Source organism: Oncorhynchus mykiss, chromosome 26, assembly GCF_057628025.1.
Source record: "Oncorhynchus mykiss isolate SJ-2025 chromosome 26, ASM5762802v1, whole genome shotgun sequence".
NCBI lineage: Eukaryota > Metazoa > Chordata > Actinopteri > Salmoniformes > Salmonidae > Oncorhynchus > Oncorhynchus mykiss.
In genome coordinates, this window is record NC_143047.1 from 52865543 (window position 1) to 52886898 (window position 21356).

At 45.4% G+C, this 21356-nt stretch overlaps 1 protein-coding gene across 4 annotated transcripts in view; it reads left to right on the forward strand.

Annotated features, from left to right (window-relative positions):
- The first annotated feature begins 180 nt into the window (after positions 1-180).
- Positions 181-21356, forward strand: part of wdr93 (WD repeat domain 93) — a 68250-nt gene continuing 47074 nt past the window's right edge. For 2 of the 4 annotated variants that reach the window (XM_036981711.2, XM_090222075.1), the window contains exons 1-8: positions 368-551; positions 899-1163; positions 1312-1540; positions 2414-2478; positions 5072-5150; positions 10930-11079; positions 13780-13966; positions 19812-19882. In XM_036981711.2, the coding sequence (XP_036837606.1) occupies positions 903-1163; positions 1312-1540; positions 2414-2478; positions 5072-5150; positions 10930-11079; positions 13780-13966; positions 19812-19882 (1042 nt within the window). In that variant the 5' untranslated portion in view covers positions 368-551; positions 899-902. Of the gene's footprint in view, positions 552-898; positions 1164-1311; positions 1541-2413; positions 2479-5071; positions 5151-10929; positions 11080-13779; positions 13967-19811; positions 19883-21356 lie in introns of all 4 variants that reach the window. The other 2 variants (XM_090222074.1, XM_090222076.1) reach the window with 2 other exon arrangements.

A 21356-nucleotide genomic window follows, 5' to 3' on the forward strand; every position in this document is an offset into this window, starting at 1 on the left:
CTGTTGGTGGACGTAAGGAAAACTACAGGCGAATATCCTTCGAATATCCAACCTGAAACTGTCTTTACCTCGGTCTCTCAACACCTGTTGAATACGCCCGGTGTCAGTAAACGTTGGCAAAACATACATTGTTGCCAGCATCACAGTTGCAGTCACCTACGCTCTGGATAACATGAAACCAGCCTAACCAGCTCTGCTAGGGCGAGTAAAATGGTCAGTGAACGGTTGTCTCACGGTAGCCAGTTATCTCTCTCGTTAGCCAGTTATCTCTCTCTGTAGCCAGTTATCTCTCTCGGTAGCCAGTTATATCTCTAGTTATCTCTCTCGGTAGCCAGTTCGCTTGAGCGCATGACTGTTGGTTCCACGCAGCAGAGTAAAGGGAGGCGTTGTTGTCATGACGACTCTACACAACTCACCGGAAAGAAATGTGTTGCAAGGTCAGTGCTTTACGGGATAATTTTCAACTTCAACTGGGGATGTCCCGAAGATCCAAATTAGCAAGGATCATATGTTAAGGACGGGCTTTGGTTATCCAATTTCTGACGTGAAAGGTAATAGTAACTTCTAACTTCAAAGTGAACAATGAAGCCAAATGTAATTTTATTTTGTGTCGACAGTATATTAACTAGCAAGTACTTCTGTGTCTCTTGTCAGAAGAGTTTTGAGAAAAGTCTGTGTGTAAAGCTTCACAATGTTTGTTTCCAATGCCACTGATGCTAACGTAACGTTAGCTAATAAGGAGACAAACGACACTAGCTAGCAACTCGGGTAAGAAAACTTTCCAATCAGTGTTAAGGCAGAACACTCTTGATTGGTTGATCGATCAAAAGGGGTATGATGACATCAGTATTTAACCTTCCCAGGTATTGATGACATTACGACATATCCGCTTTCTCAGCAGGATGCCAGTATACATCAGAAAAGGGCCTGCAGATATCCCCGAGCCCCCCGACAGCGGCCACGGTGATGACCAGGAGGAGTTGTTCCTGAGTGACCCGGATCAACTCCAGGACCAGCTCCCCCAGCCGTTCAGAATGATAGACAAGGTCCTGGACAGACTTGTAGACAGGGCATGGGACTTCATCTCACAGAGAGAAACTGTCAGGGTCACAGAGCAAGCTATTAAAACTATACCCGTTATGCAGGTCTCAGGGGACGTAAAGGTACTAACCCATATATTTTCTCATTTATCTTCTTTTAGCCTTATAAACTTCTGTTATGTTATTGACATGATGAAACTTGATGCATAAAACCCAGTCTAATTGTGTTCACCACATGATAGTCCAACACATATCCTGTGTTTGTTCTCAGCTCCCTGTGAGGACCAACTGCATGGCCTGCTCTGAGGATGGCAGGTACATCTTCCTGGGTCACTCCCACGGGCTGTCTGTTATGGCTCAGCCTCAGGGTATCACCACCTCCTCCTCTTCCTCTCCCTACTGTGTGCCAGTATGGCAGGAGGACCAGGTAGAGATCACCTCTCTTCACATCACCTGTCTGGGGGAGATGGTCTACCTGCTGGCATCCCTGGATGATATGGGTAACACCACACATTTAAACAGAACACTATTATATCATATGTCTATGGGTAACACCACACATTTAAACAGAACACTATTATATCATATGTCTATGGTAACACCACAGAATTACACTATTATATCATATGTCTATGGGTAACACCACACATTTAAACAGAACACTATTATATCATATGTCTATGGTAACACCACACATTTAAACAGAACACTATTATATCATATGTCTATGGTAACACCACAGAATTACACTATTATATCATATGACTATGGTAACACCACAGAATTACACTATTATATCATATGTCTGTGGGTAACACCACACATTTAAACAGAACACTATTATATCATATGTCTATGGTAACACCACAGAATTACACTATTATATCATATGTCTATGGGTAACACCACATAATTATACTATTATATCATATGTCTATGGTAACACCACATAATTATACTATTATATCATATGTCTATGGTAACACCACAGAATTACACTATTATATCATATGTCTATGGGTAACACCACAGAAATACACTATTATATTGTATGTCTATGGGTAACACCAAAACTATTCTAGTTGTTCTTTCTATCTCCTCACCCACCTCCTCCTCTCCCTCATCCATCTCCTCTCCCTCCTCTTCTATGAACTCCTCACCCACCTCCTCCTCTCCCTCATCCATCTCCTCTCCCTCCTCTTCTACGAACTCCTCACCCACCTCCTCCTCTCCCTCATCCACCTCCTCTCCTTCCTTTTCTACCAATTCCTCACCCACCTCCTCTCCCTTATCCATCTCCTCTTCCTCCAACTCCTCACCTCCTTCCCCTCTTCCTCTACTTCTTCCTCTTACACCTCCTCATCTGACTGTAGGTGTTGCCAGACTGTTTGCTTATTACTCAGAAACCAGCCACCTGATAAAAGTCATGAATGAAACAGTAAGTTTGTTCTTTATTTTTTCCATTGGCTCATTCATCCCCCCTCCATCCCTCCTCTATCCTCTCCCCTGTAAATGTTCCCCAGGTCGTTGCTGGAAATGAGTGTTCTCAGTCAACTGATCTGGTAAAATAAATCATTATTTAATGACCATTTTGATTCAGTTTTGTTTTTATCGCAATATGTTATTGTTAGGAATTCAGTTAGTCAGTTTTCCATTATAACATCCCACCATTAGGGGGCAGCATTCAGAAGGTACTTTGAGCACCAGCAAGGCTAGATAAAGGAGTATGTAGCTCACAGGTGTGAGTGAGGTTAGTGCTATCCGGAATCCTTGGGACTAGGGCTGTGGCAGTCATTACATTTTGTCAGCCGGTAACTGTCATGCAAATGACTGCCGGGCTTACGGTAATTCACCTTTAATTAACATAAACACATGTAGCATCTCCAGGCCTCCACGCATACAAGCCGCTGATGTGCACCTTTTTTAAGAAAAGTCCATTTAATATCTATAATTTATTTTAGACAGGTCTAAAGAAACATTATGATATGAAGAGTAAAGGTATTTCAGGAGAACAGAATAGCATTTTTGATGTTTTTCTGCAAAGTGTAATATGCGGTAGGCTATTGTATAACAGCACAATCATTTTATTAAATCCTGTCATTTTTGGGGGGCTTGGGCTCATGTATAGGCCGAGGAGTACTCATCAGCTTGGGCTCATGTATAGGTCGAGGAGTACTCATCAGCTTGGGCTCATGTATAGGCCGAGGAGTACTCATCAGCTTGGGCTCATGTATAGGCCAGAGGAGTACTCATCAGCTTGGGCTCATGTATAGGCCAGAGGAGTACTCATCAGCTTGGGCTCATGTATAGGTCGAGGAGTACTCATCAGCTTGGGCTCATGTATAGGCCGAGGAGTACTCATCAGCTTGGGCTCATGTATAGGCCAGAGGAGTACTCATCAGCTTGGGCTCATGTATAGGCCTGAGGAGTACTCATCAGCTTGGGCTCATGTATAGGCCGAGGAGTACTCATCAGCTTGCGCTCATGTATAGGCCGAGGAGTACAGCTTGGGCTCATGTCGCCAATGTCCAGTAGACCCTGCCACATACCTCTGGTAAGGTAGTAGTTTTGGAATTGTTAGTTAGATTACTCGTTGGTTATTACTGCATTGTCGGAACTAGAAGCACAAGCATTTCGCTACACTCACATTAACATCTGCTAACCATGTGTATGTGACAAATAGATTTGATTTGAGCTTGGGCTCATGTATAGGCCTGAGGAGTACTCATCAGCTTGGGCTCATGTATAGGCCGAGGAGTACTCATCAGCTTGGGCTCATGTATAGGCCTGAGGAGTACTCATCAGCTTGGGCTCATGTATAGGCCTGAGGAGTACTCATCAGCTTGGGCTCATGTATAGACCGAGGAGTACTCATCAGCTTGGGCTCATGTATAGGCCGAGGAGTACTCATCAGCTTGGGCTCATGTATAGACCGAGGAGTACTCATCAGCTTGGGCTCATGTATAGACCGAGGAGTACTCATCAGCTTGGGCTCATGTATAGGCCTGAGGAGTACTCATCAGCTTGCGCTCATGTATAGGCCCGAGGAGTACTCATCAGCTTGGGCTCATGTATAGGCCGAGGAGTACTCATCAGCTTGGGCTCATGTATAGGCTGAGGAGTATTCATCAGCTTGGGCTCATGTATAGGCTGAGGAGTATTCATCAGCTTGGGCTCATGTATAGGCCCGAGGAGTACTCATCAGCTTGGGCTCATGTATAGGCCGAGGAGTACTCATCAGGTCTAATATGCAGATTGGTGTTCTACATGCAGCATCTTAAATGCTTTGAATTAATCATCACCTTAGAAAGGCTGTCCATATAGTTGTTTGCCTTTGAAACAACATCCAATGACCATGTTTTCCACTCAGTTTCAACCTGTTGAAGTTATTTCTTCAAATTGATCAATCACAGTGAGTTCAAACAATGTAGCCTAATTTAATTTTAAAAGTATGATACTGTTTTGATGACAAGGTTTTGATGCGATTTTTCGATTTCATTTGCATTGATGTCAGAGTGATTACTGGGACACTGAGTACCAGACCATTAGGGACCTGATGGAGGGACAATAGACCCCTGAATACCAGACCATTAGGGACCTGATGGAGGGACAATATAGCCTGAGTGCCAGGCCATTAGGTCCTGATGGAGGGACAATAGACAATAGGCCCTGTCATTAGCAAGGTGGGTACTACCAATGCATCAGCGCCATTCATGTACAGAGTAGGAGGAGATTACGGTGACTCGCGGTCAAGGTGACTAGTTGAAGAAAGAAAATATGTAATTGACCCAAACTACTCTTGGAAGCAGCTCAGGATAAGAGCGGCTGCTAAATGGGGTAAATGTAAACTTCAATGGGGACGTCCCAAGAATCCCAGATAGCAAGGTCCCTGTCAGTGATTGGCGGGTGATTGCAGAGTCTGAGGTGGAAGGCAATGGACATAGTTTGTCTAGTTGGTTTCATCCCAGTTATCATTAGATTATATCATATCATTATATTATATCTTATCATGAACCTTTTAATGTGACCAGGATGACCTCAACCAGAGAAGTGTCTGTGTGAAGTTTGAACTGTCCAGAGGAGGAGACTACGGAGCTGCTACCATCAGCTGTAAGGTTTATTACACAACACAGATCATGGTCACACCTCATCTGCATAATGATGAATACACCATCCTGAATATTAAATTACACAGATCATGGTCACATCTCATCTGCATAATGATGAATACATCATCCTGAATATTAAATTACACAACACAGTAATTTATTGATTATCTGTGGTATGAGTATAAACAATATTGTTTCTAGTGGAGTTACAAGTCAAGTGTCCTGGCACCTGGCTTCCCAACAGTTCAAAAGATTGACGAGTGACGGAAGTGATAGTTAGTCCTAGGTATGCAGGCCTTTTCATCTGTTTAGTCCAGTCCTAAGTATGCAGGCCTTTCCATCTGTTTAGTCCTAAGTATGCAGGCCTTTCCATCTGTTTAGTCCTAAGTATGCAGGCCTTTTCATCTGTTTAGTCCAGTCCTAAGTACAGTATGCAGGCCTTTCCATCTGTTTAGTCCAGTCCTAAGTATGCAGCCCTTTTCATCTGTTTAGTCCAGTCCTAAGTACAGTATGCAGGCCTTTCCATCTGTTTAGTCCAGTCCTAAGTACAGTATGCAGGCCTTTCATCTGTTTAGTCCTAGGTATGCAGGCCTTTTCATCTGTTTAGTCCAGTCCTAAGTACAGTATGCAGGCCTTTTCATCTGTTTAGTCCTAAGTATGCAGGCCTTTTCATCTGTTTAGTCCAGTCCTAAGTACAGTATGCAGGCCTTTCCATCTGTTTAGTCCAGTCCTAAGTATGCAGGCCTTTCCATCTGTTTAGTCCAGTCCTAAGTACAGTATGCAGGCCTTTCCATCTGTTTAGTCCAGTCCTAAGTACAGTATGCAGGCCTTTCATCTGTTTAGTCCTAGGTATGCAGGCCTTTTCATCTGTTTAGTCCAGTCCTAAGTACAGTATGCAGGCCTTTCCATCTGTTTAGTCCAGTCCTAAGTACAGTATGCAGGCCTTTTCATCTGTTTAGTCCAGTCCTAAGTATGCAGGCCTTTTCATCTGTTTAGTCCAGTCCTAAGTACAGTATGCAGGCCTTTTCATCTGTTTAGTCCAGTCCTAAGTATGCAGGCCTTTTCATCTGTTTAGTCCAGTCCTAAGTACAGTATGCAGGCCTTTTCATCTGTTTAGTCCAGTCCTAAGTATGCAGGCCTTTTCATCTGTTTAGTCCAGTCCTAAGTACAGTATGCAGGCCTTTTCATCTGTTTAGTCCAGTCCTAAGTACAGTATGCAGGCCTTTTCATCTGTTTAGTCCAGTCCTAAGTATGCAGGCCTTTTCATCTGTTTAGTCCAGTCCTAAGTACAGTATGCAGGCCTTTCATCTGTTTAGTCCTAGGTATGCAGGCCTTTTCATCTGTTTAGTCCAGTCCTAAGTACAGTATGCAGGCCTTTTCATCTGTTTAGTCCAGTCCTAAGTACAGTATGCAGGCCTTTCCATCTGTTTAGTCCAGTCCTAAGTACAGTATGCAGGCCTTTCCATCTGTTTAGTCCAGTCCTAAGTACAGTATGCAGGCCTTTCCATCTATTTAGTCCAGTCCTAAGTACAGTATGCAGGCCTTTTCATCTGTTTAGTACAGTCCTAAGTACAGTATGCAGGCCTTTCCATCTGTTTAGTCCAGTCCTAAGTATGCAGGCCTTTCCATCTGTTTAGTCCAGTCCTAAGTACAGTATGCAGGCCTTTTCATCTGTTTAGTCCTAAGTATGCAGGCCTTTTCATCTGTTTAGTCCAGTCCTAAGTACAGTATGCAGGCCTTTCCATCTGTTTAGTCCAGTCCTAAGTATGCAGGCCTTTCCATCTGTTTAGTCCAGTCCTAAGTACAGTATGCAGGCCTTTCCATCTGTTTAGTCCAGTCCTAAGTACAGTATGCAGGCCTTTCATCTGTTTAGTCCTAGGTATGCAGGCCTTTTCATCTGTTTAGTCCAGTCCTAAGTACAGTATGCAGGCCTTTCCATCTGTTTAGTCCAGTCCTAAGTACAGTATGCAGGCCTTTTCATCTGTTTAGTCCAGTCCTAAGTACAGTATGCAGGCCTTTTCATCTGTTTAGTCCAGTCCTAAGTACAGTATGCAGGCCTTTCCATCTGTTTAGTCCAGTCCTAAGTACAGTATGCAGGCCTTTCCATCTGTTTAGTCCAGTCCTAAGTACAGTATGCAGGCCTTTCCATCTATTTAGTCCAGTCCTAAGTACAGTATGCAGGCCTTTTCATCTGTTTAGTACAGTCCTAAGTACAGTATGCAGGCCTTTCCATCTGTTTAGTCCAGTCCTAAGTATGCAGGCCTTTCCATCTGTTTAGTCCAGTCCTAAGTACAGTATGCAGGCCTTTCCATCTGTTTAGTCCAGTCCTAAGTATGCAGGCCTTTTCATCTGTTTAGTCCAGTCCTAAGTACAGTATGCAGGCCTTTCTATCTGTTTAGTCCAGTCCTAAGTATAGTATGCAGGCCTTTCCATCTGTTTAGTCCAGTCCTAAGTACAGTATGCAGGCCTTTTCATCTGTTTAGTCCAGTCCTAAGTACAGTATGCAGGCCTTTCCATCTGTTTAGTCCAGTCCTAAGTATGCAGGCCTTTCATCTGTTTAGTCCAGTCCTAAGTATGCAGGCCTTTTCATCTGTTTAGTCCAGTCCTAAGTATGCAGGCCTTTCATCTGTTTAGTCCAGTCCTAAGTATGCAGGCCTTTTCATCTGTTTAGTCCAGTCCTAAGTACAGTATGCAGGCCTTTCATCTGTTTAGTCCTAGGTATGCAGGCCTTTTCATCTGTTTAGTCCAGTCCTAAGTACAGTATGCAGGCCTTTTCATCTGTTTAGTCCAGTCCTAAGTACAGTATGCAGGCCTTTCTATCTGTTTAGTCCAGTCCTAAGTATAGTATGCAGGCCTTTCCATCTGTTTAGTCCAGTCCTAAGTACAGTATGCAGGCCTTTTCATCTGTTTAGTCCAGTCCTAAGTACAGTATGCAGGCCTTTCCATCTGTTTAGTCCAGTCCTAAGTATGCAGGCCTTTCATCTGTTTAGTCCAGTCCTAAGTATGCAGGCCTTTTCATCTGTTTAGTCCAGTCCTAAGTATGCAGGCCTTTCATCTGTTTAGTCCAGTCCTAAGTATGCAGGCCTTTTCATCTGTTTAGTCCAGTCCTAAGTACAGTATGCAGGCCTTTCATCTGTTTAGTCCTAGGTATGCAGGCCTTTTCATCTGTTTAGTCCAGTCCTAAGTACAGTATGCAGGCCTTTTCATCTGTTTAGTCCAGTCCTAAGTATGCAGGCCTTTTCATCTGTTTAGTCCAGTCCTAAGTACAGTATGCAGGCCTTTCCATCTGTTTAGTCCAGTCCTAAGTACAGTATGCAGGCCTTTCCATCTGTTTAGTCCAGTCCTAAGTACAGTATGCAGGCCTTTCCATCTATTTAGTCCAGTCCTAAGTACAGTATGCAGGCCTTTTCATCTGTTTAGTACAGTCCTAAGTACAGTATGCAGGCCTTTCCATCTGTTTAGTCCAGTCCTAAGTATGCAGGCCTTTCCATCTGTTTAGTCCAGTCCTAAGTACAGTATGCAGGCCTTTCCATCTGTTTAGTCCAGTCCTAAGTATGCAGGCCTTTTCATCTGTTTAGTCCAGTCCTAAGTACAGTATGCAGGCCTTTCCATCTGTTTAGTCCAGTCCTAAGTATAGTATGCAGGCCTTTCCATCTGTTTAGTCCAGTCCTAAGTACAGTATGCAGGCCTTTTCATCTGTTTAGTCCAGTCCTAAGTACAGTATGCAGGCCTTTCCATCTGTTTAGTCCAGTCCTAAGTATGCAGGCCTTTCCATCTGTTTAGTCCAGTCCTAAGTACAGTATGCAGGCCTTTCCATCTGTTTAGTCCAGTCCTAAGTACAGTATGCAGGCCTTTCCATCTGTTTAGTCCAGTCCTAAGTATGCAGGCCTTTTCATCTGTTTAGTCCAGTCCTAAGTATGCAGCCCTTTTCATCTGTTTAGTCCGGTCCTAAGTACAGTATGCAGCCCTTTTCATCTGTTTAGTCCGGTCCTAAGTACAGTATGCAGGCCTTTCCATCTGTTTAGTCCAGTCCTAAGTACAGTATGCAGGCCTTTCCATCTGTTTAGTACAGTCCTAAGTACAGTATGCAGGCCTTTTCATCTGTTTAGTCCAGTCCTAAGTACAGTATGCAGGCCTTTCCATCTGTTTAGTACAGTCCTAAGTACAGTATGCAGGCCTTTCCATCTGTTTAGTCCGGTCCTAAGTACAGTATGCAGGCCTTTCCATCTGTTTAGTCCAGTCCTAAGTACAGTATGCAGGCCTTTCCATCTGTTTAGTACAGTCCTAAGTACAGTATGCAGGCCTTTTCATCTGTTTAGTCCAGTCCTAAGTACAGTATGCAGCCCTTTTCATCTGTTTAGTCCAGTCCTAAGTACAGTATGCAGGCCTTTTCATCTGTTTAGTCCAGTCCTAAGTTCAGTATGCAGCCCTTTTCATCTGTTTAGTCCAGTCCTAAGTACAGTATGCAGGCCTTTCCATCTGTTTAGTCCAGTCCTAAGTATGCAGGCCTTTCCATCTGTTTAGTCCAGTCCTAGGTATGCAGGCCTTTTCATCTGTTTAGTCCTAAGTATGCAGGCCTTTTCATCTGTTTAGTCCTAGGTATGCAGGCCTTTTCATCTGTTTAGTCCAGTCCTAAGTACAGTATGCAGGCCTTTTCATCTGTTTAGTCCAGTCCTAAGTATGCAGGCCTTTTCATCTGTTTAGTCCAGTCCTAAGTACAGTATGCAGGCCTTTTCATCTGTTTAGTACAGTCCTAAGTACAGTATGCAGGCCTTTCCATCTGTTTAGTCCAGTCCTAGGTATGCAGGCCTTTTCATCTGTTTAGTCCAGTCCTAAGTATGCAGGCCTTTTCATCTGTTTAGTCCAGTCCTAAGTACAGTATGCAGGCCTTTCCATCTGTTTAGTCCAGTCCTAAGTATAGTATGCAGTCCTTTCCATCTGTTTAGTCCAGTCCTAAGTACAGTATGCAGGCCTTTTCATCTGTTTAGTCCAGTCCTAAGTACAGTATGCAGGCCTTTCCATCTGTTTAGTCCAGTCCTAAGTATGCAGGCCTTTCCATCTGTTTAGTCCAGTCCTAAGTACAGTATGCAGGCCTTTCCATCTGTTTAGTCCAGTCCTAAGTACAGTATGCAGGCCTTTCCATCTGTTTAGTCCAGTCCTAAGTACAGTATGCAGGCCTTTCCATCTGTTTAGTCCAGTCCTAAGTACAGTATGCAGGCCTTTCCATCTGTTTAGTCCAGTCCTAAGTACAGTATGCAGGCCTTTCCATCTGTTTAGTCCAGTCCTAAGTATGCAGGCCTTTTCATCTGTTTAGTCCAGTCCTAAGTATGCAGCCCTTTTCATCTGTTTAGTCCAGTCCTAAGTACAGTATGCAGGCCTTTCCATCTGTTTAGTCCAGTCCTAAGTACAGTATGCAGGCCTTTCCATCTGTTTAGTCCAGTCCTAAGTACAGTATGCAGGCCTTTCCATCTGTTTAGTCCAGTCCTAAGTATGCAGGCCTTTCCATCTGTTTAGTCCAGTCCTAAGTACAGTATGCAGGCCTTTCCATCTGTTTAGTCCAGTCCTAAGTACAGTATGCAGGCCTTTCCATCTGTTTAGTCCAGTCCTAAGTACAGTATGCAGGCCTTTCATCTGTTTAGTCCAGTCCTAAGTATGCAGGCCTTTCCATCTGTTTAGTACAGTCCTAAGTATGCAGGCCTTTCCATCTGTTTAGTCCAGTCCTAAGTATGCATCTAGAATATTTCATTCAATCCTCATATTATTTTCATGTCTCCCAACAGGTAATGGTTGTCAGTGTTTAGAGGTGTACAGGTTCCCTAAAGACTCCTGGCTGAAAGAGCTGTCCCAGCATGCACCTGGAATAGGAGATACAGGCAAACTGTCTCCTGTCGCCATGCTGATGAAGATCAAACCACCTAAACCTCACACAGGTACTTCCCATGACATACTGTCGTACCAAACTTTAACAGATCACGGTAGGGTTGTTCCATGTCATTTCAGCAAGACATGACCCCCACCATCTCAGATCAATCTGAAATAGTTTCTGTTGTAGAAACAGATAAGTTCAGCATTCCTGAATTATTATTTTGATAAAAATATAATTTTATCTCTAAGAAATTAAGCTTATTGATTTTATTTTAATTTATAGGATTCATATAATATTCAATAAAAATAGTACCTAACATCCAATTTGGACCCATCTTTATTTCTGACAATGAGTCCAACATGAGAAATCGAAATAAATGGTCAAAATCCATCCACGGACCGCCCCCCATGACCGCCCCCCACACCAATCCCAACCCAACAACGAGTATATAGTATCAGTTGTTGGTGGTCCAGGGAGGTGGTGGTCAAGGGAGAGGAGGAGGTGGTGGTCCAGGGAGAGGAGGAGGAGGTGGTCCAGGGAGAGGAGGAGGTGGTGGTCCAGGGAGAGGAGGAAGAGGTGGTCCAGGAGGAGGAGGAGGTGGTCCATGGAGAGGAGGAGGTGGTCCAAGGAGAGGAGGAGGAGGTCCAGGGAGAGGAGGAGGTGGTGGTCCAGGGAGAGGAGGAGGAGGTCCAGGGAAAGGAGGACGAGGAGGTGGTCCAGGGAGAGGAGGAGGTCTAGGGAGAGGAGGAGGTGGTCCAGGGAGAGGAGGAGGAGGTGGTCCAGGGAGAGGAGGAGGAGGTGGTCCAGGGGGAGGAGGTGGTCCAGGGAGAGGAGGAGGAGGTGGTCCAGGGAGAGGAGGAGGTGGTGGTCCAGGGAGAGGAGGAGGAGGTGGTCCAGGGAGAGGAGGAGGAGGAGGTGGTCCAGGGAGAGGAGGTCCAGGGAGAGGAGGAGGTCCAGGGAGAGGAGGAGGAGGAGGTCCAGGGGGAGGAGGAGGAGGAGGTCCAGGGAGAGGAGGAGGTCCAGGGAGAGAAGGAGGAGGAGGAGGTCCAGGGAGAGTAGGCAGAGGTGGTCCAGGGAGAGGAGGAGGTCCAGGGAGAGGAGGAGGAGGTCCAGGAAGAGGAGGAGGTGGTGGTCCAGGGGGAGGAGGAGGAGGTCCAGGGAGAGGAGGAGGAGGTCCAGGAAGAGGAGGAGGTGGTGGTCCAGGGAGAGGAGGAGGAGGTCCAGGGAGAGGGAGAGGAGGAGGTGGTCCAGGGAGAGGAGGAGGTGGTCCAGGGAGAGGAGGAGGAGGTCCAAGGAGAGGAGGAGGCAGTCCAGGGAGAGGAGGAGGAGGCAGTCCAGGGAGAGCAGGAGGAGGTAGTCCAGCGAGAGGAGGAGCGGTATGATGGCAGCCCTTGCTTTGGTTTTGTTAACCTGGCCACTGTTTCAAATGCTAACTTTTTAGCATTTGCGGCACAAATCCCATGCAAGTCAACAGTACATATATTAGCATTTTTGTGCTTCATATCTAAGTCAGATTATACAGTTACACAATCAATTTCTTTGATTCTTTAGGATGATTTGTATTTATTATGGATCCCCATTACTCTTCCTGGGGTCTGGCAAAATGAAGGTAGTTATACAAACATTACAATACATTCACTACAGAATTCACAACATACTGTGTGTGCCCTCAGGCCCATACTCCACTACCACATATCTACAATGCAAAATCCACGTGTTTGTGTGTGTGTGTATAGTGCGTATGTTATCGTGTTTGTATGCATGTGTCTGTGCCTATGTTTGTGTTACTTTACAGTCCTCGCTGTTCCATAACATGTATTTTTACCTGCTTTTTAAATCTGATTCTACTGCTGCATCAGTTACCTGATGTGGAATAGAGTTCCATCTAGTCATGGCTCTATATAGTACTGTGCATCTCCCATAGTCTGATCTGGACTTGGGGACTGTGAAGAGACCTCTTTTGGATTGTGTCTCACGGTTTGTATAACATGGCAGCCTTCCAAATGGCACCCTATTACCTATATAGTGTTCTAATGAACATGAAGCATGAAAATGCTATTATAAGTACCATTGACTTGCATTGAATTTGTGCGACAAATGCTAAGAAGTTAGCACTTAAAACAGTGGCTGAAAAACCCAAGCATGGGTTGCTGTCACACCTTGTCAATAGACAACCAATGTCATTTTGCAATTTGGGTGAACAATCCCTTTAACATTGGAGGGGTCTTCAAACTTTTCCCACCTAATAGCATGAACAGCACCATCTAGGGGTCAGAACCTGTATTGTCGTTGTTGGGGTGTTGTGGGTGTGGGGTCTGAGTGGCTATTGACCATTCCTTTGGATTCCTCATGTCAGACTCATTAGTAGAAACAGTTTGGTCCAAATTGGATGTTAGGTACTATATTTATTGAATATTATATGAATCCTATAAATTAAAAAGGCCAATTTGGCTGCAATCAATTAGCTTAATTTCTCAGATATCAAATTATATTTCAACAAAATAATTTGCAGGAATGCTAATCTTATCTGTTTCTAACAACAGAAATAATTTCAAAACGATCTGAGACTGTGGGTGTCGACCCGGTAACCAAACAGTAGTTTAAAAAATATATTGTAAAGACAGTGTATCAACATGAGAATAACAGATTTATTTATTTAATTAGGCAAGTCAGTTAAGAACATTGTTTCAATGTGAGAATAACAGATATACATTGTATCAACATGAGAATAACAGGAAGGCAATATGTCTGTCATATTTGATAGGCTCTACCATGAAGAGTCCATTTGAGGTGTTGCAGAAGACCGAGGATGGCAATGTGATTGGCTCAGGACAGAACCACCTGATCAGCAGTCGCCAATGGGAGGACCAGGACGCTGTGTTTAAGTCTGTATACAGGAAGTACATGGTTACTAACCCCAGCAACACTACAGACCCAGAGGACAGACCCAGGTAAACACTACAGTTGAATGAGAGTGGTTAGTCTTAAAATCCTCAGATTGTAATGATAACAGAAAATAAGACCTGACAGGGCCCTGTGTCCTCAGTCTGAATCAGACTATACCCAGACAGCTACTGATGATCTGTTAGGGCCCTGGGTCCTCAGTTTGAATCAGACTATACCCAGACAGCTACTGATGATCTGTTAGGGCCCTGGGTCCTCAGTCTGAATCAGACTATACCCAGACAGCTACTGATGATCTGTTAGGGCCCTGGGTCCTCAGTCTGAATCAGACTATACCCAGACAGCTACTGATGATCTGTTAGGGCCCTGGGTCCTCAGTCTGAATCAGACTATACCCAGGCAGCTACTGATGATCTGTTAGGGCCCTGGGTCCTCAGTCTGAATCAGACTATACCCAGACAGCTACTGATGATCTGTTAGGGCCCTGGGACCTCAGTTTGAATCAGACTATACCCAGACAGCTACTGATGATCTGTTAGGGCCCTGGGTCCTCAGTCTGAATCAGACTATACCCAGACAGCTACTGATGATCTGTTAGGGCCCTGGGTCCTCAGTCTGAATCAGACTATACCCAGACAGCTACTGATGATCTGTTAGGGCCCTGGGACCTCAGTCTGAATCAGACTATACCCAGACAGCTACTGATGATCTGTTAGGGCCCTGGGTCCTCAGTCTGAATCAGACTATACCCAGACAGCTACTGATGATCTGTTAGGGCCCTGGGTCCTCAGTTTGAATGGGCGGCCTGGGCGGCCGGGTAAGCCTGGGCGGCCGGGTAAGGAAGTTGTTGATTGCTAATGAGATGATTAATCTGGCCTGGGCGGCCGTGTAAGGAAGTTGTTGATTGCTAATGAGAGTATTAATCTGGCCTGGGCGGCCAGGTAAGGAAGTTGTTGATTGCTAATGAGATGATTAATCTGGCCTGGGCGGCCGGGTAAGGAAGTTGTTGATTGCTAATGAGATGATTAATCTGGCCTGGGCGGCCGTGTAAGGAAGTTGTTGATTGCTAATGAGAGGATTCGATTAATCTGGCCTGGGCGGCCGGGTAAGGAAGTTGTTGATTGCTAATGAGAGGATTAATCTGGCCTGGGCGGCCGGGTAAGGCAGTTGTTGATTGCTAATGAGAGGATTAATCTGGCCTGGGCGGCCGGGTAAGGAAGTTGTTGATTGCTAATGAGAGGATTAATCTGGCCTGGGCGGCCGTGTCAGGCAGTTGTTGATTGCTAATGAGAGGATTTGATTAATCTGGCCTGGGCGGCCGGGTAAGGAAGTTGTTGATTGCTAATGAGAGGATTAATCTGGCCTGGGCGACCTTGTAAAGTTGTTGATTGCTAATGAGAGGATTAATCTGGCCTGGGCGGCCAGGTAAGGAAGTTGTTGATTGCTAATGAGATGATTAATCTGGCCTGGGCGGCCGGGTAAGGAAGTTGTTGATTGCTAATGAGATGATTAATCTGGCCTGGGCGGCCGTGTAAGGAAGTTGTTGATTGCTAATGAGAGGATTCGATTAATCTGGCCTGGGCGGCCGGGTAAGGAAGTTGTTGATTGCTAATGAGAGGATTAATCTGGCCTGGGCGGCCGGGTAAGGAAGTTGTTGATTGCTAATGAGATGATTAATCTGGCCTGGGCGGCTGTGTAAGGAAGTTGTTGATTGCTAATGAGAGGATTCGATTAATCTGGCCTGGGCGGCCGGGTAAGGAAGTTGTTGATTGCTAATGAGAGGATTAATCTGGCCTGGGCGGCCGGGTAAGGAAGTTGTTGATTGCTAATGAGAGGATTAATCTGGCCTGGGCGGCCGTGTCAGGCAGTTGTTGATTGCTAATGAGAGGATTTGATTAATCTGGCCTGGGCGGCCGGGTAAGGAAGTTGTTGATTGCTAATGAGAGGATTAATCTGGCCCTGGCGACCTTGTAAAGTTGTTGATTGCTAATGAGAGGATTAATCTGGCCTGGGCGGCCGGTTAAGGAAGTTGTTGATTGCAAATGAGAGGATTAATCTGGCCTGGGCGGCCGTGTCAGGCAGTTGTTGATTGCTAATGAGAGGATTAATCGGGCCTTGGCGGCCGTGTAAGGAAGTTGTTGATTGCTAATGAGAGGATTAATCTGGTCTGGGCGGCCATGTCAGGAAGTTGTTGATTGCTAATGAGAGGATTAATCTGGCCTTGGCGACCGTGTCAGGAAGTTGTTGATTGCTAATGAGTGGATTAATCTGGCCTGGGCGGCCGTGTAAGGAAGTTGTTGATTGATAATGAGAGGATTAATCTGGCCTGGGCGGCCATGTCAGGAAGTTGTTGATTGCTAATGAGAAGATTAATCTGGCCTGGGCGGCCGTGTAAGGAAGTTGTTGATTGCTAATGAGAGGATTAATCTGGCCTGGGCGGCCGTGTAAGGAAGTTGTTGATTGATAATGAGACGATTCGATTAATCTGGCCTGGGCGGCCGTGTAAGGAAGTTGTTGATTGCTAATGAGAGGATTAATCTGGCCTGGGCGGCCGTGTAAGGAAGTTGTTGATTGCTAATGAGAGGATTCGATTAATATGGCCTGGGCGACCGGGTAAGGAAGTTGTTAATTGCTAATGAGAGGATTAATCTGGCCTGGGCGGCCGTGTAAGGAAGTTGTTGATTGCTAATGAGAGGATTAATCTGGCCTGGGTGGCCGTGTAAGGAAGTTGTTGATTGATAATGAGATGATTAATCTGGCCTGGGCGGCCGGGTAAGGAAGTTGTTGATTGCTAATGAGAGGATTAATCTGGCCTGGGCGGCCGTGTAAGGAAGTTGTTGATTGCTAATGAGAGGATTAATCTGGCCTGGGCGGCCGTGTCAGGCAGTTGTTGATTGCTAATGAGAGGATTTGATTAATCTGGCCTGGGCGGCCGGGTAAGGAAGTTGTTGATTGCTAATGAGAGGATTAATCTGGCCTGGGCGACCGTGTAAAGTTGTTGATTGCTAATGAGAGGATTAATCTGGCCTGGGCGGCCGGGTAAGGAAGTTGTTGATTGCTAATGAGAGGATTAATCTGGCCTGGGCGGCCGTGTCAGGAAGTTGTTGATTGCTAATGAGAGGATTAATCTGGCCTGGGCGGCCGTGTCAGGCAGTTGTTGATTGCTAATGAGAGGATTAATCTGGCCTGGGCGGCCGTGTAAGGAAGTTGTTGATTGCTAATGAGAGGATTAATCTGGCCTGGGCGGCCGTGTCAGGCAGTTGTTGATTGCTAATGAGAGGATTAATCGGGCCTTGGCGGCCGTGTAAGGAAGTTGTTGATTGCTAATGAGAGGATTAATCTGGCCTGGGCGGCCATGTCAGGAAGTTGTTGATTGCTAATGAGAGGATTAATCTGGCCTTGGCGACCGTGTCAGGAAGTTGTTGATTGATAATGAGAGGATTAATCTGGCCTGGGCGGCCGTGTAAGGAAGTTGTTGATTGATAATGAGAGGATTAATCTGGCCTGGGCGGCCATGTCAGGAAGTTGTTGATTGCTAATGAGAAGATTAATCTGGCCTAGGCGGCCGTGTAAGGAAGTTGTTGATTGCTAATGAGAGGATTAATCTGGCCTGGGCGGCCGTGTAAGGAAGTTGTTGATTGATAATGAGAGGATTAATCTGGCCTGGGCGGCCGTGTCAGGCAGTTGTTGATTGATAATGAGAGGATTAATCTGGCCTGGGCGGCCGTGTAAGGAAGTTGTTGATTGATAATGAGAGGATTAATCTGGCCTGGGCGGCCGTGTAAGGAAGTTGTTGATTGATAATGAGAGGATTAATCTAGCCTGGGCGGCCGTGTCAGGCAGTTGTTGATTGATAATGAGAGGATTAATCTGGCCTGGGCGGCCGTGTAAGGAAGTTGTTGATTGCTAATGAGAGGATTAATCTGGCCTGGGCGGCCATGTCAGGAAGTTGTTGATTGCTAATGAGAGGATTAATCTGGTCTTGGCGACCGTGTCAGGAAGTTGTTGATTGATAATGAGAGTATTAATCTGGCCTGGGCGGCCGTGTAAGGAAGTTGTTGATTGATAATGAGAGGATTAATCTGGCCTGGGCGGCCATGTCAGGAAGTTGTTGATTGCTAATGAGAAGATTAATCTGGCCTAGGCGGCCGTGTAAGGAAGTTGTTGATTGCTAATGAGAGGATTAATCTGGCCTGGGCGGCCGTGTAAGGAAGTTGTTGATTGATAATGAGAGGATTAATCTGGCCTGGGCGGCCGTGTCAGGCAGTTGTTGATTGATAATGAGAGGATTAATCTGGCCTGGGCGGCCGTGTAAGGAAGTTGTTGATTGATAATGAGAGGATTAATCTGGCCTGGGCGGCCGTGTAAGGAAGTTGTTGATTGATAATGAGAGGATTAATCTGGCCTGGGCGGCCGTGTCAGGCAGTTGTTGATTGATAATGAGAGGATTAATCTGGCCTGGGCGGCCGTGTAAGGAAGTTGTTGATTGATAATGAGAGGATTAATCTGGCCTGGGCGGCCGGGTAAGGAAGTTGTTGATTGATAATGAGAGGATTAATCTGGCCTGGGCGGCCGTGTCAGGAAGTTGTTGATTGCTAATGAGAGGATTAATCTGGCCTGGTCGGCCGTGTCAGGCAGTTGTTGATTGCTAATGAGAGGATTAATCTGGCCTGGGCGGCCGTGTAAGGAAGTTGTTGATTGATAATGAGATGATTAATCTGGCCTGGGCGGCCATGTCAGGAAGTTGTTGATTGCTAATGAGAGGATTAATCGGGCCTTGGCGGCCGTGTAAGGAAGTTGTTGATTGCTAATGAGAGGATTAATCTGGCCTGGGCGGCCATGTCAGGAAGTTGTTGATTGCTAATGAGAGGATTAATCTGGCCTTGGCGACCGTGTCAGGAAGTTGTTGATTGATAATGAGAGGATTAATCTGGCCTGGGCGGCCGTGTAAGGAAGTTGTTGATTGATAATGAGAGGATTAATCTGGCCTGGGCGGCCATGTCAGGAAGTTGTTGATTGCTAATGAGAAGATTAATCTGGCCTGGGCGGCCGTGTAAGGAAGTTGTTGATTGCTAATGAGAGGATTAATCTGGCCTGGGCGGCCGTGTAAGGAAGTTGTTGATTGATAATGAGAGGATTAATCTGGCCTGGGCGGCCGTGTAAGGAAGTTGTTGATTGATAATGAGAGGATTAATCTGGCCTGGGCGGCCGTGTCAGGCAGTTGTTGATTGATAATGAGAGGATTAATCTGGCCTGGGCGGCCGTGTCAGGCAGTTGTTGATTGATAATGAGAGGATTAATCTGGCCTGGACGGCCGGGTAAGGAAGTTGTTGATTGATAATGAGAGGATTAATCTGGCCTGGGCGGCCGTGTCAGCGTGTTTTGCACCTGGTGAAGTTGATTAGTTTTGGAACCAGGCTGCCTCCCGGGTGTGAGCCAGGTGCCCAGCTCTGTCCCACAGCGGACTCAGATCAAAACACAAGTGATGTAATTAACCACTGCAGTTATTAGTATGATTCTGTGTTTTCACATTACAAAAGTTATTTATTTTGATAAAAACACTTTATCTGCCTTCCCACTGAAAACTAGTTCTAAAATCCAAACATGTATTTTATGCAAAAGAGATGTATGTTTCTGGATGATGCACCATGCTGCCTTGTTGACAACATGACCGAGTGATGCAGATTACTGTTCCATTTGAGAAGGGCCACCGACCGGTGCGCCTCGGCTCAGCATAATGGAATCCGCCCATTGCTTGCCTTTGGACTTCAATCACTCCATCATGAGCTCATGTTGACATCGACTTTAGACTTGGAAATGAAAGGTGCACTAGTGTTTTAACCGTGGAGATGACGTGTTAGTGTTGTAACCATGGAGATGCTGTGTTTGAAGCTGTGTGACCAGTCACTTCCTGCTTCCTGGAGGTCTGTTTCCTGTCCTGGGAGGAGTTAAGCCTCAGACAGGTGGGTTAAGACAATTTAACAAATGTTTTTTCATTACTTGTGAATATCATGAATTTGTTTTAAAATATTTTATTGATGCCATCAGTTCTGTATTTAAATCTTTAATTGATGCCATGGGTTCTGTATTTAAATCTTTAATTGATGCCATGGGTCCTGTTGCAGATTGAGATCGACAACACATAAAATATCAATTTTATCCGCTCTTAAATCAAATGTTTTTATCTTACTCTCTTCTTAGAAGCATCCCTTCTATTTGTAGTAAAATACATCCCCTTTATCAAATTAAAATCAAATGTATTTATAAAGCACTTTTTACATCAGCAGATGTCACTAAGTGCTGTACAAAAACCCTGCCTAAAACAACAAGTAATGCAGATGTAGAAGCACTGTGGCTAGGAAAAACTTCCTAGAAAGGCAGGAACCTAGGAAGAAACCTAAAGAGGAACCAGGCTCTGAGGTGTGGCCAGTCCTCTTCTGGCTCTGCCGGGTGGAGATTTTAAGAGTACATGGCCATTAAGGCCAGATTGTTCTTCAAGATGTTCAAACATTCATAGATGACCAGCAGGGTCAAATAATAATCACAGTGGTTGTAGAGTATTCAACATGTGAGTACCTCAGGAGTAAATGTGAGTTGGCTTTTCATAGCCGAACATTCAGAGGTTGAGACAGCAGGTCTGGAACAGGGTAACACGTCTGGTGAACAGGTCAGGGTTCCATAGCCGCAGGCAGAACAGTTGAAACTGGAGCAGCAGCATGGCCAGATGGACAGGGGACAGCCAGGAGTCATCAGGCCAGGTAGTCCAACCTTGAAATCAGCCCTAGCCTTAACAGGGAGCCAGTGTAGAGAGGCTAGCACTAGAGTAATATGATCACATTTTCTTCTTCTAGTGAAGATTCTAGCAGCCGTGTTTAGCAATAACTGAAGTTTATTTAGTGATTTATCTGGGTAGCAGGAGAGTAGAGCATTGCAGTAGTCTAATCTAGAAATAACAAAAGCATGAATTAGCTGCATCATTTTTGGAAAAAAAGATTCTGAATTTTGGCCTCCTGGGTGGCGCAGTACTAGCTGTGCCACCAGAGATTCTGGGTTCAAACCCATTGGGCGGTGCACAATTGGCCCAGCGTTGTCCGGGTTAGGGAGGGTTTGCCCGGCAGGGATATCCTTGTCTCATCGCACACTAGCGAATCCTGTGGCGGGCCGGGCGCAGTGCACGCTGACCAGGTCGCCAACTATTTTGTCCAAGTTTAAAAGTAAAACATTTGCCGCCATCCACTTCCTTATGTCTGAAACACAGGCTTCCAGGGTATGCAATTTTGGTGCTTAACCATGTTTCATCTAAATGTCCAGCTGTGTGTCATCCGTATAGCAGTAAAAGTTGACATTGTGTTTCTGAATGACATCACCAAGAGGTAGAATATATAGTGAAAACAATAGTAGTCCTAAAACGTAACCTTGAGGAACACCGAAATTTAC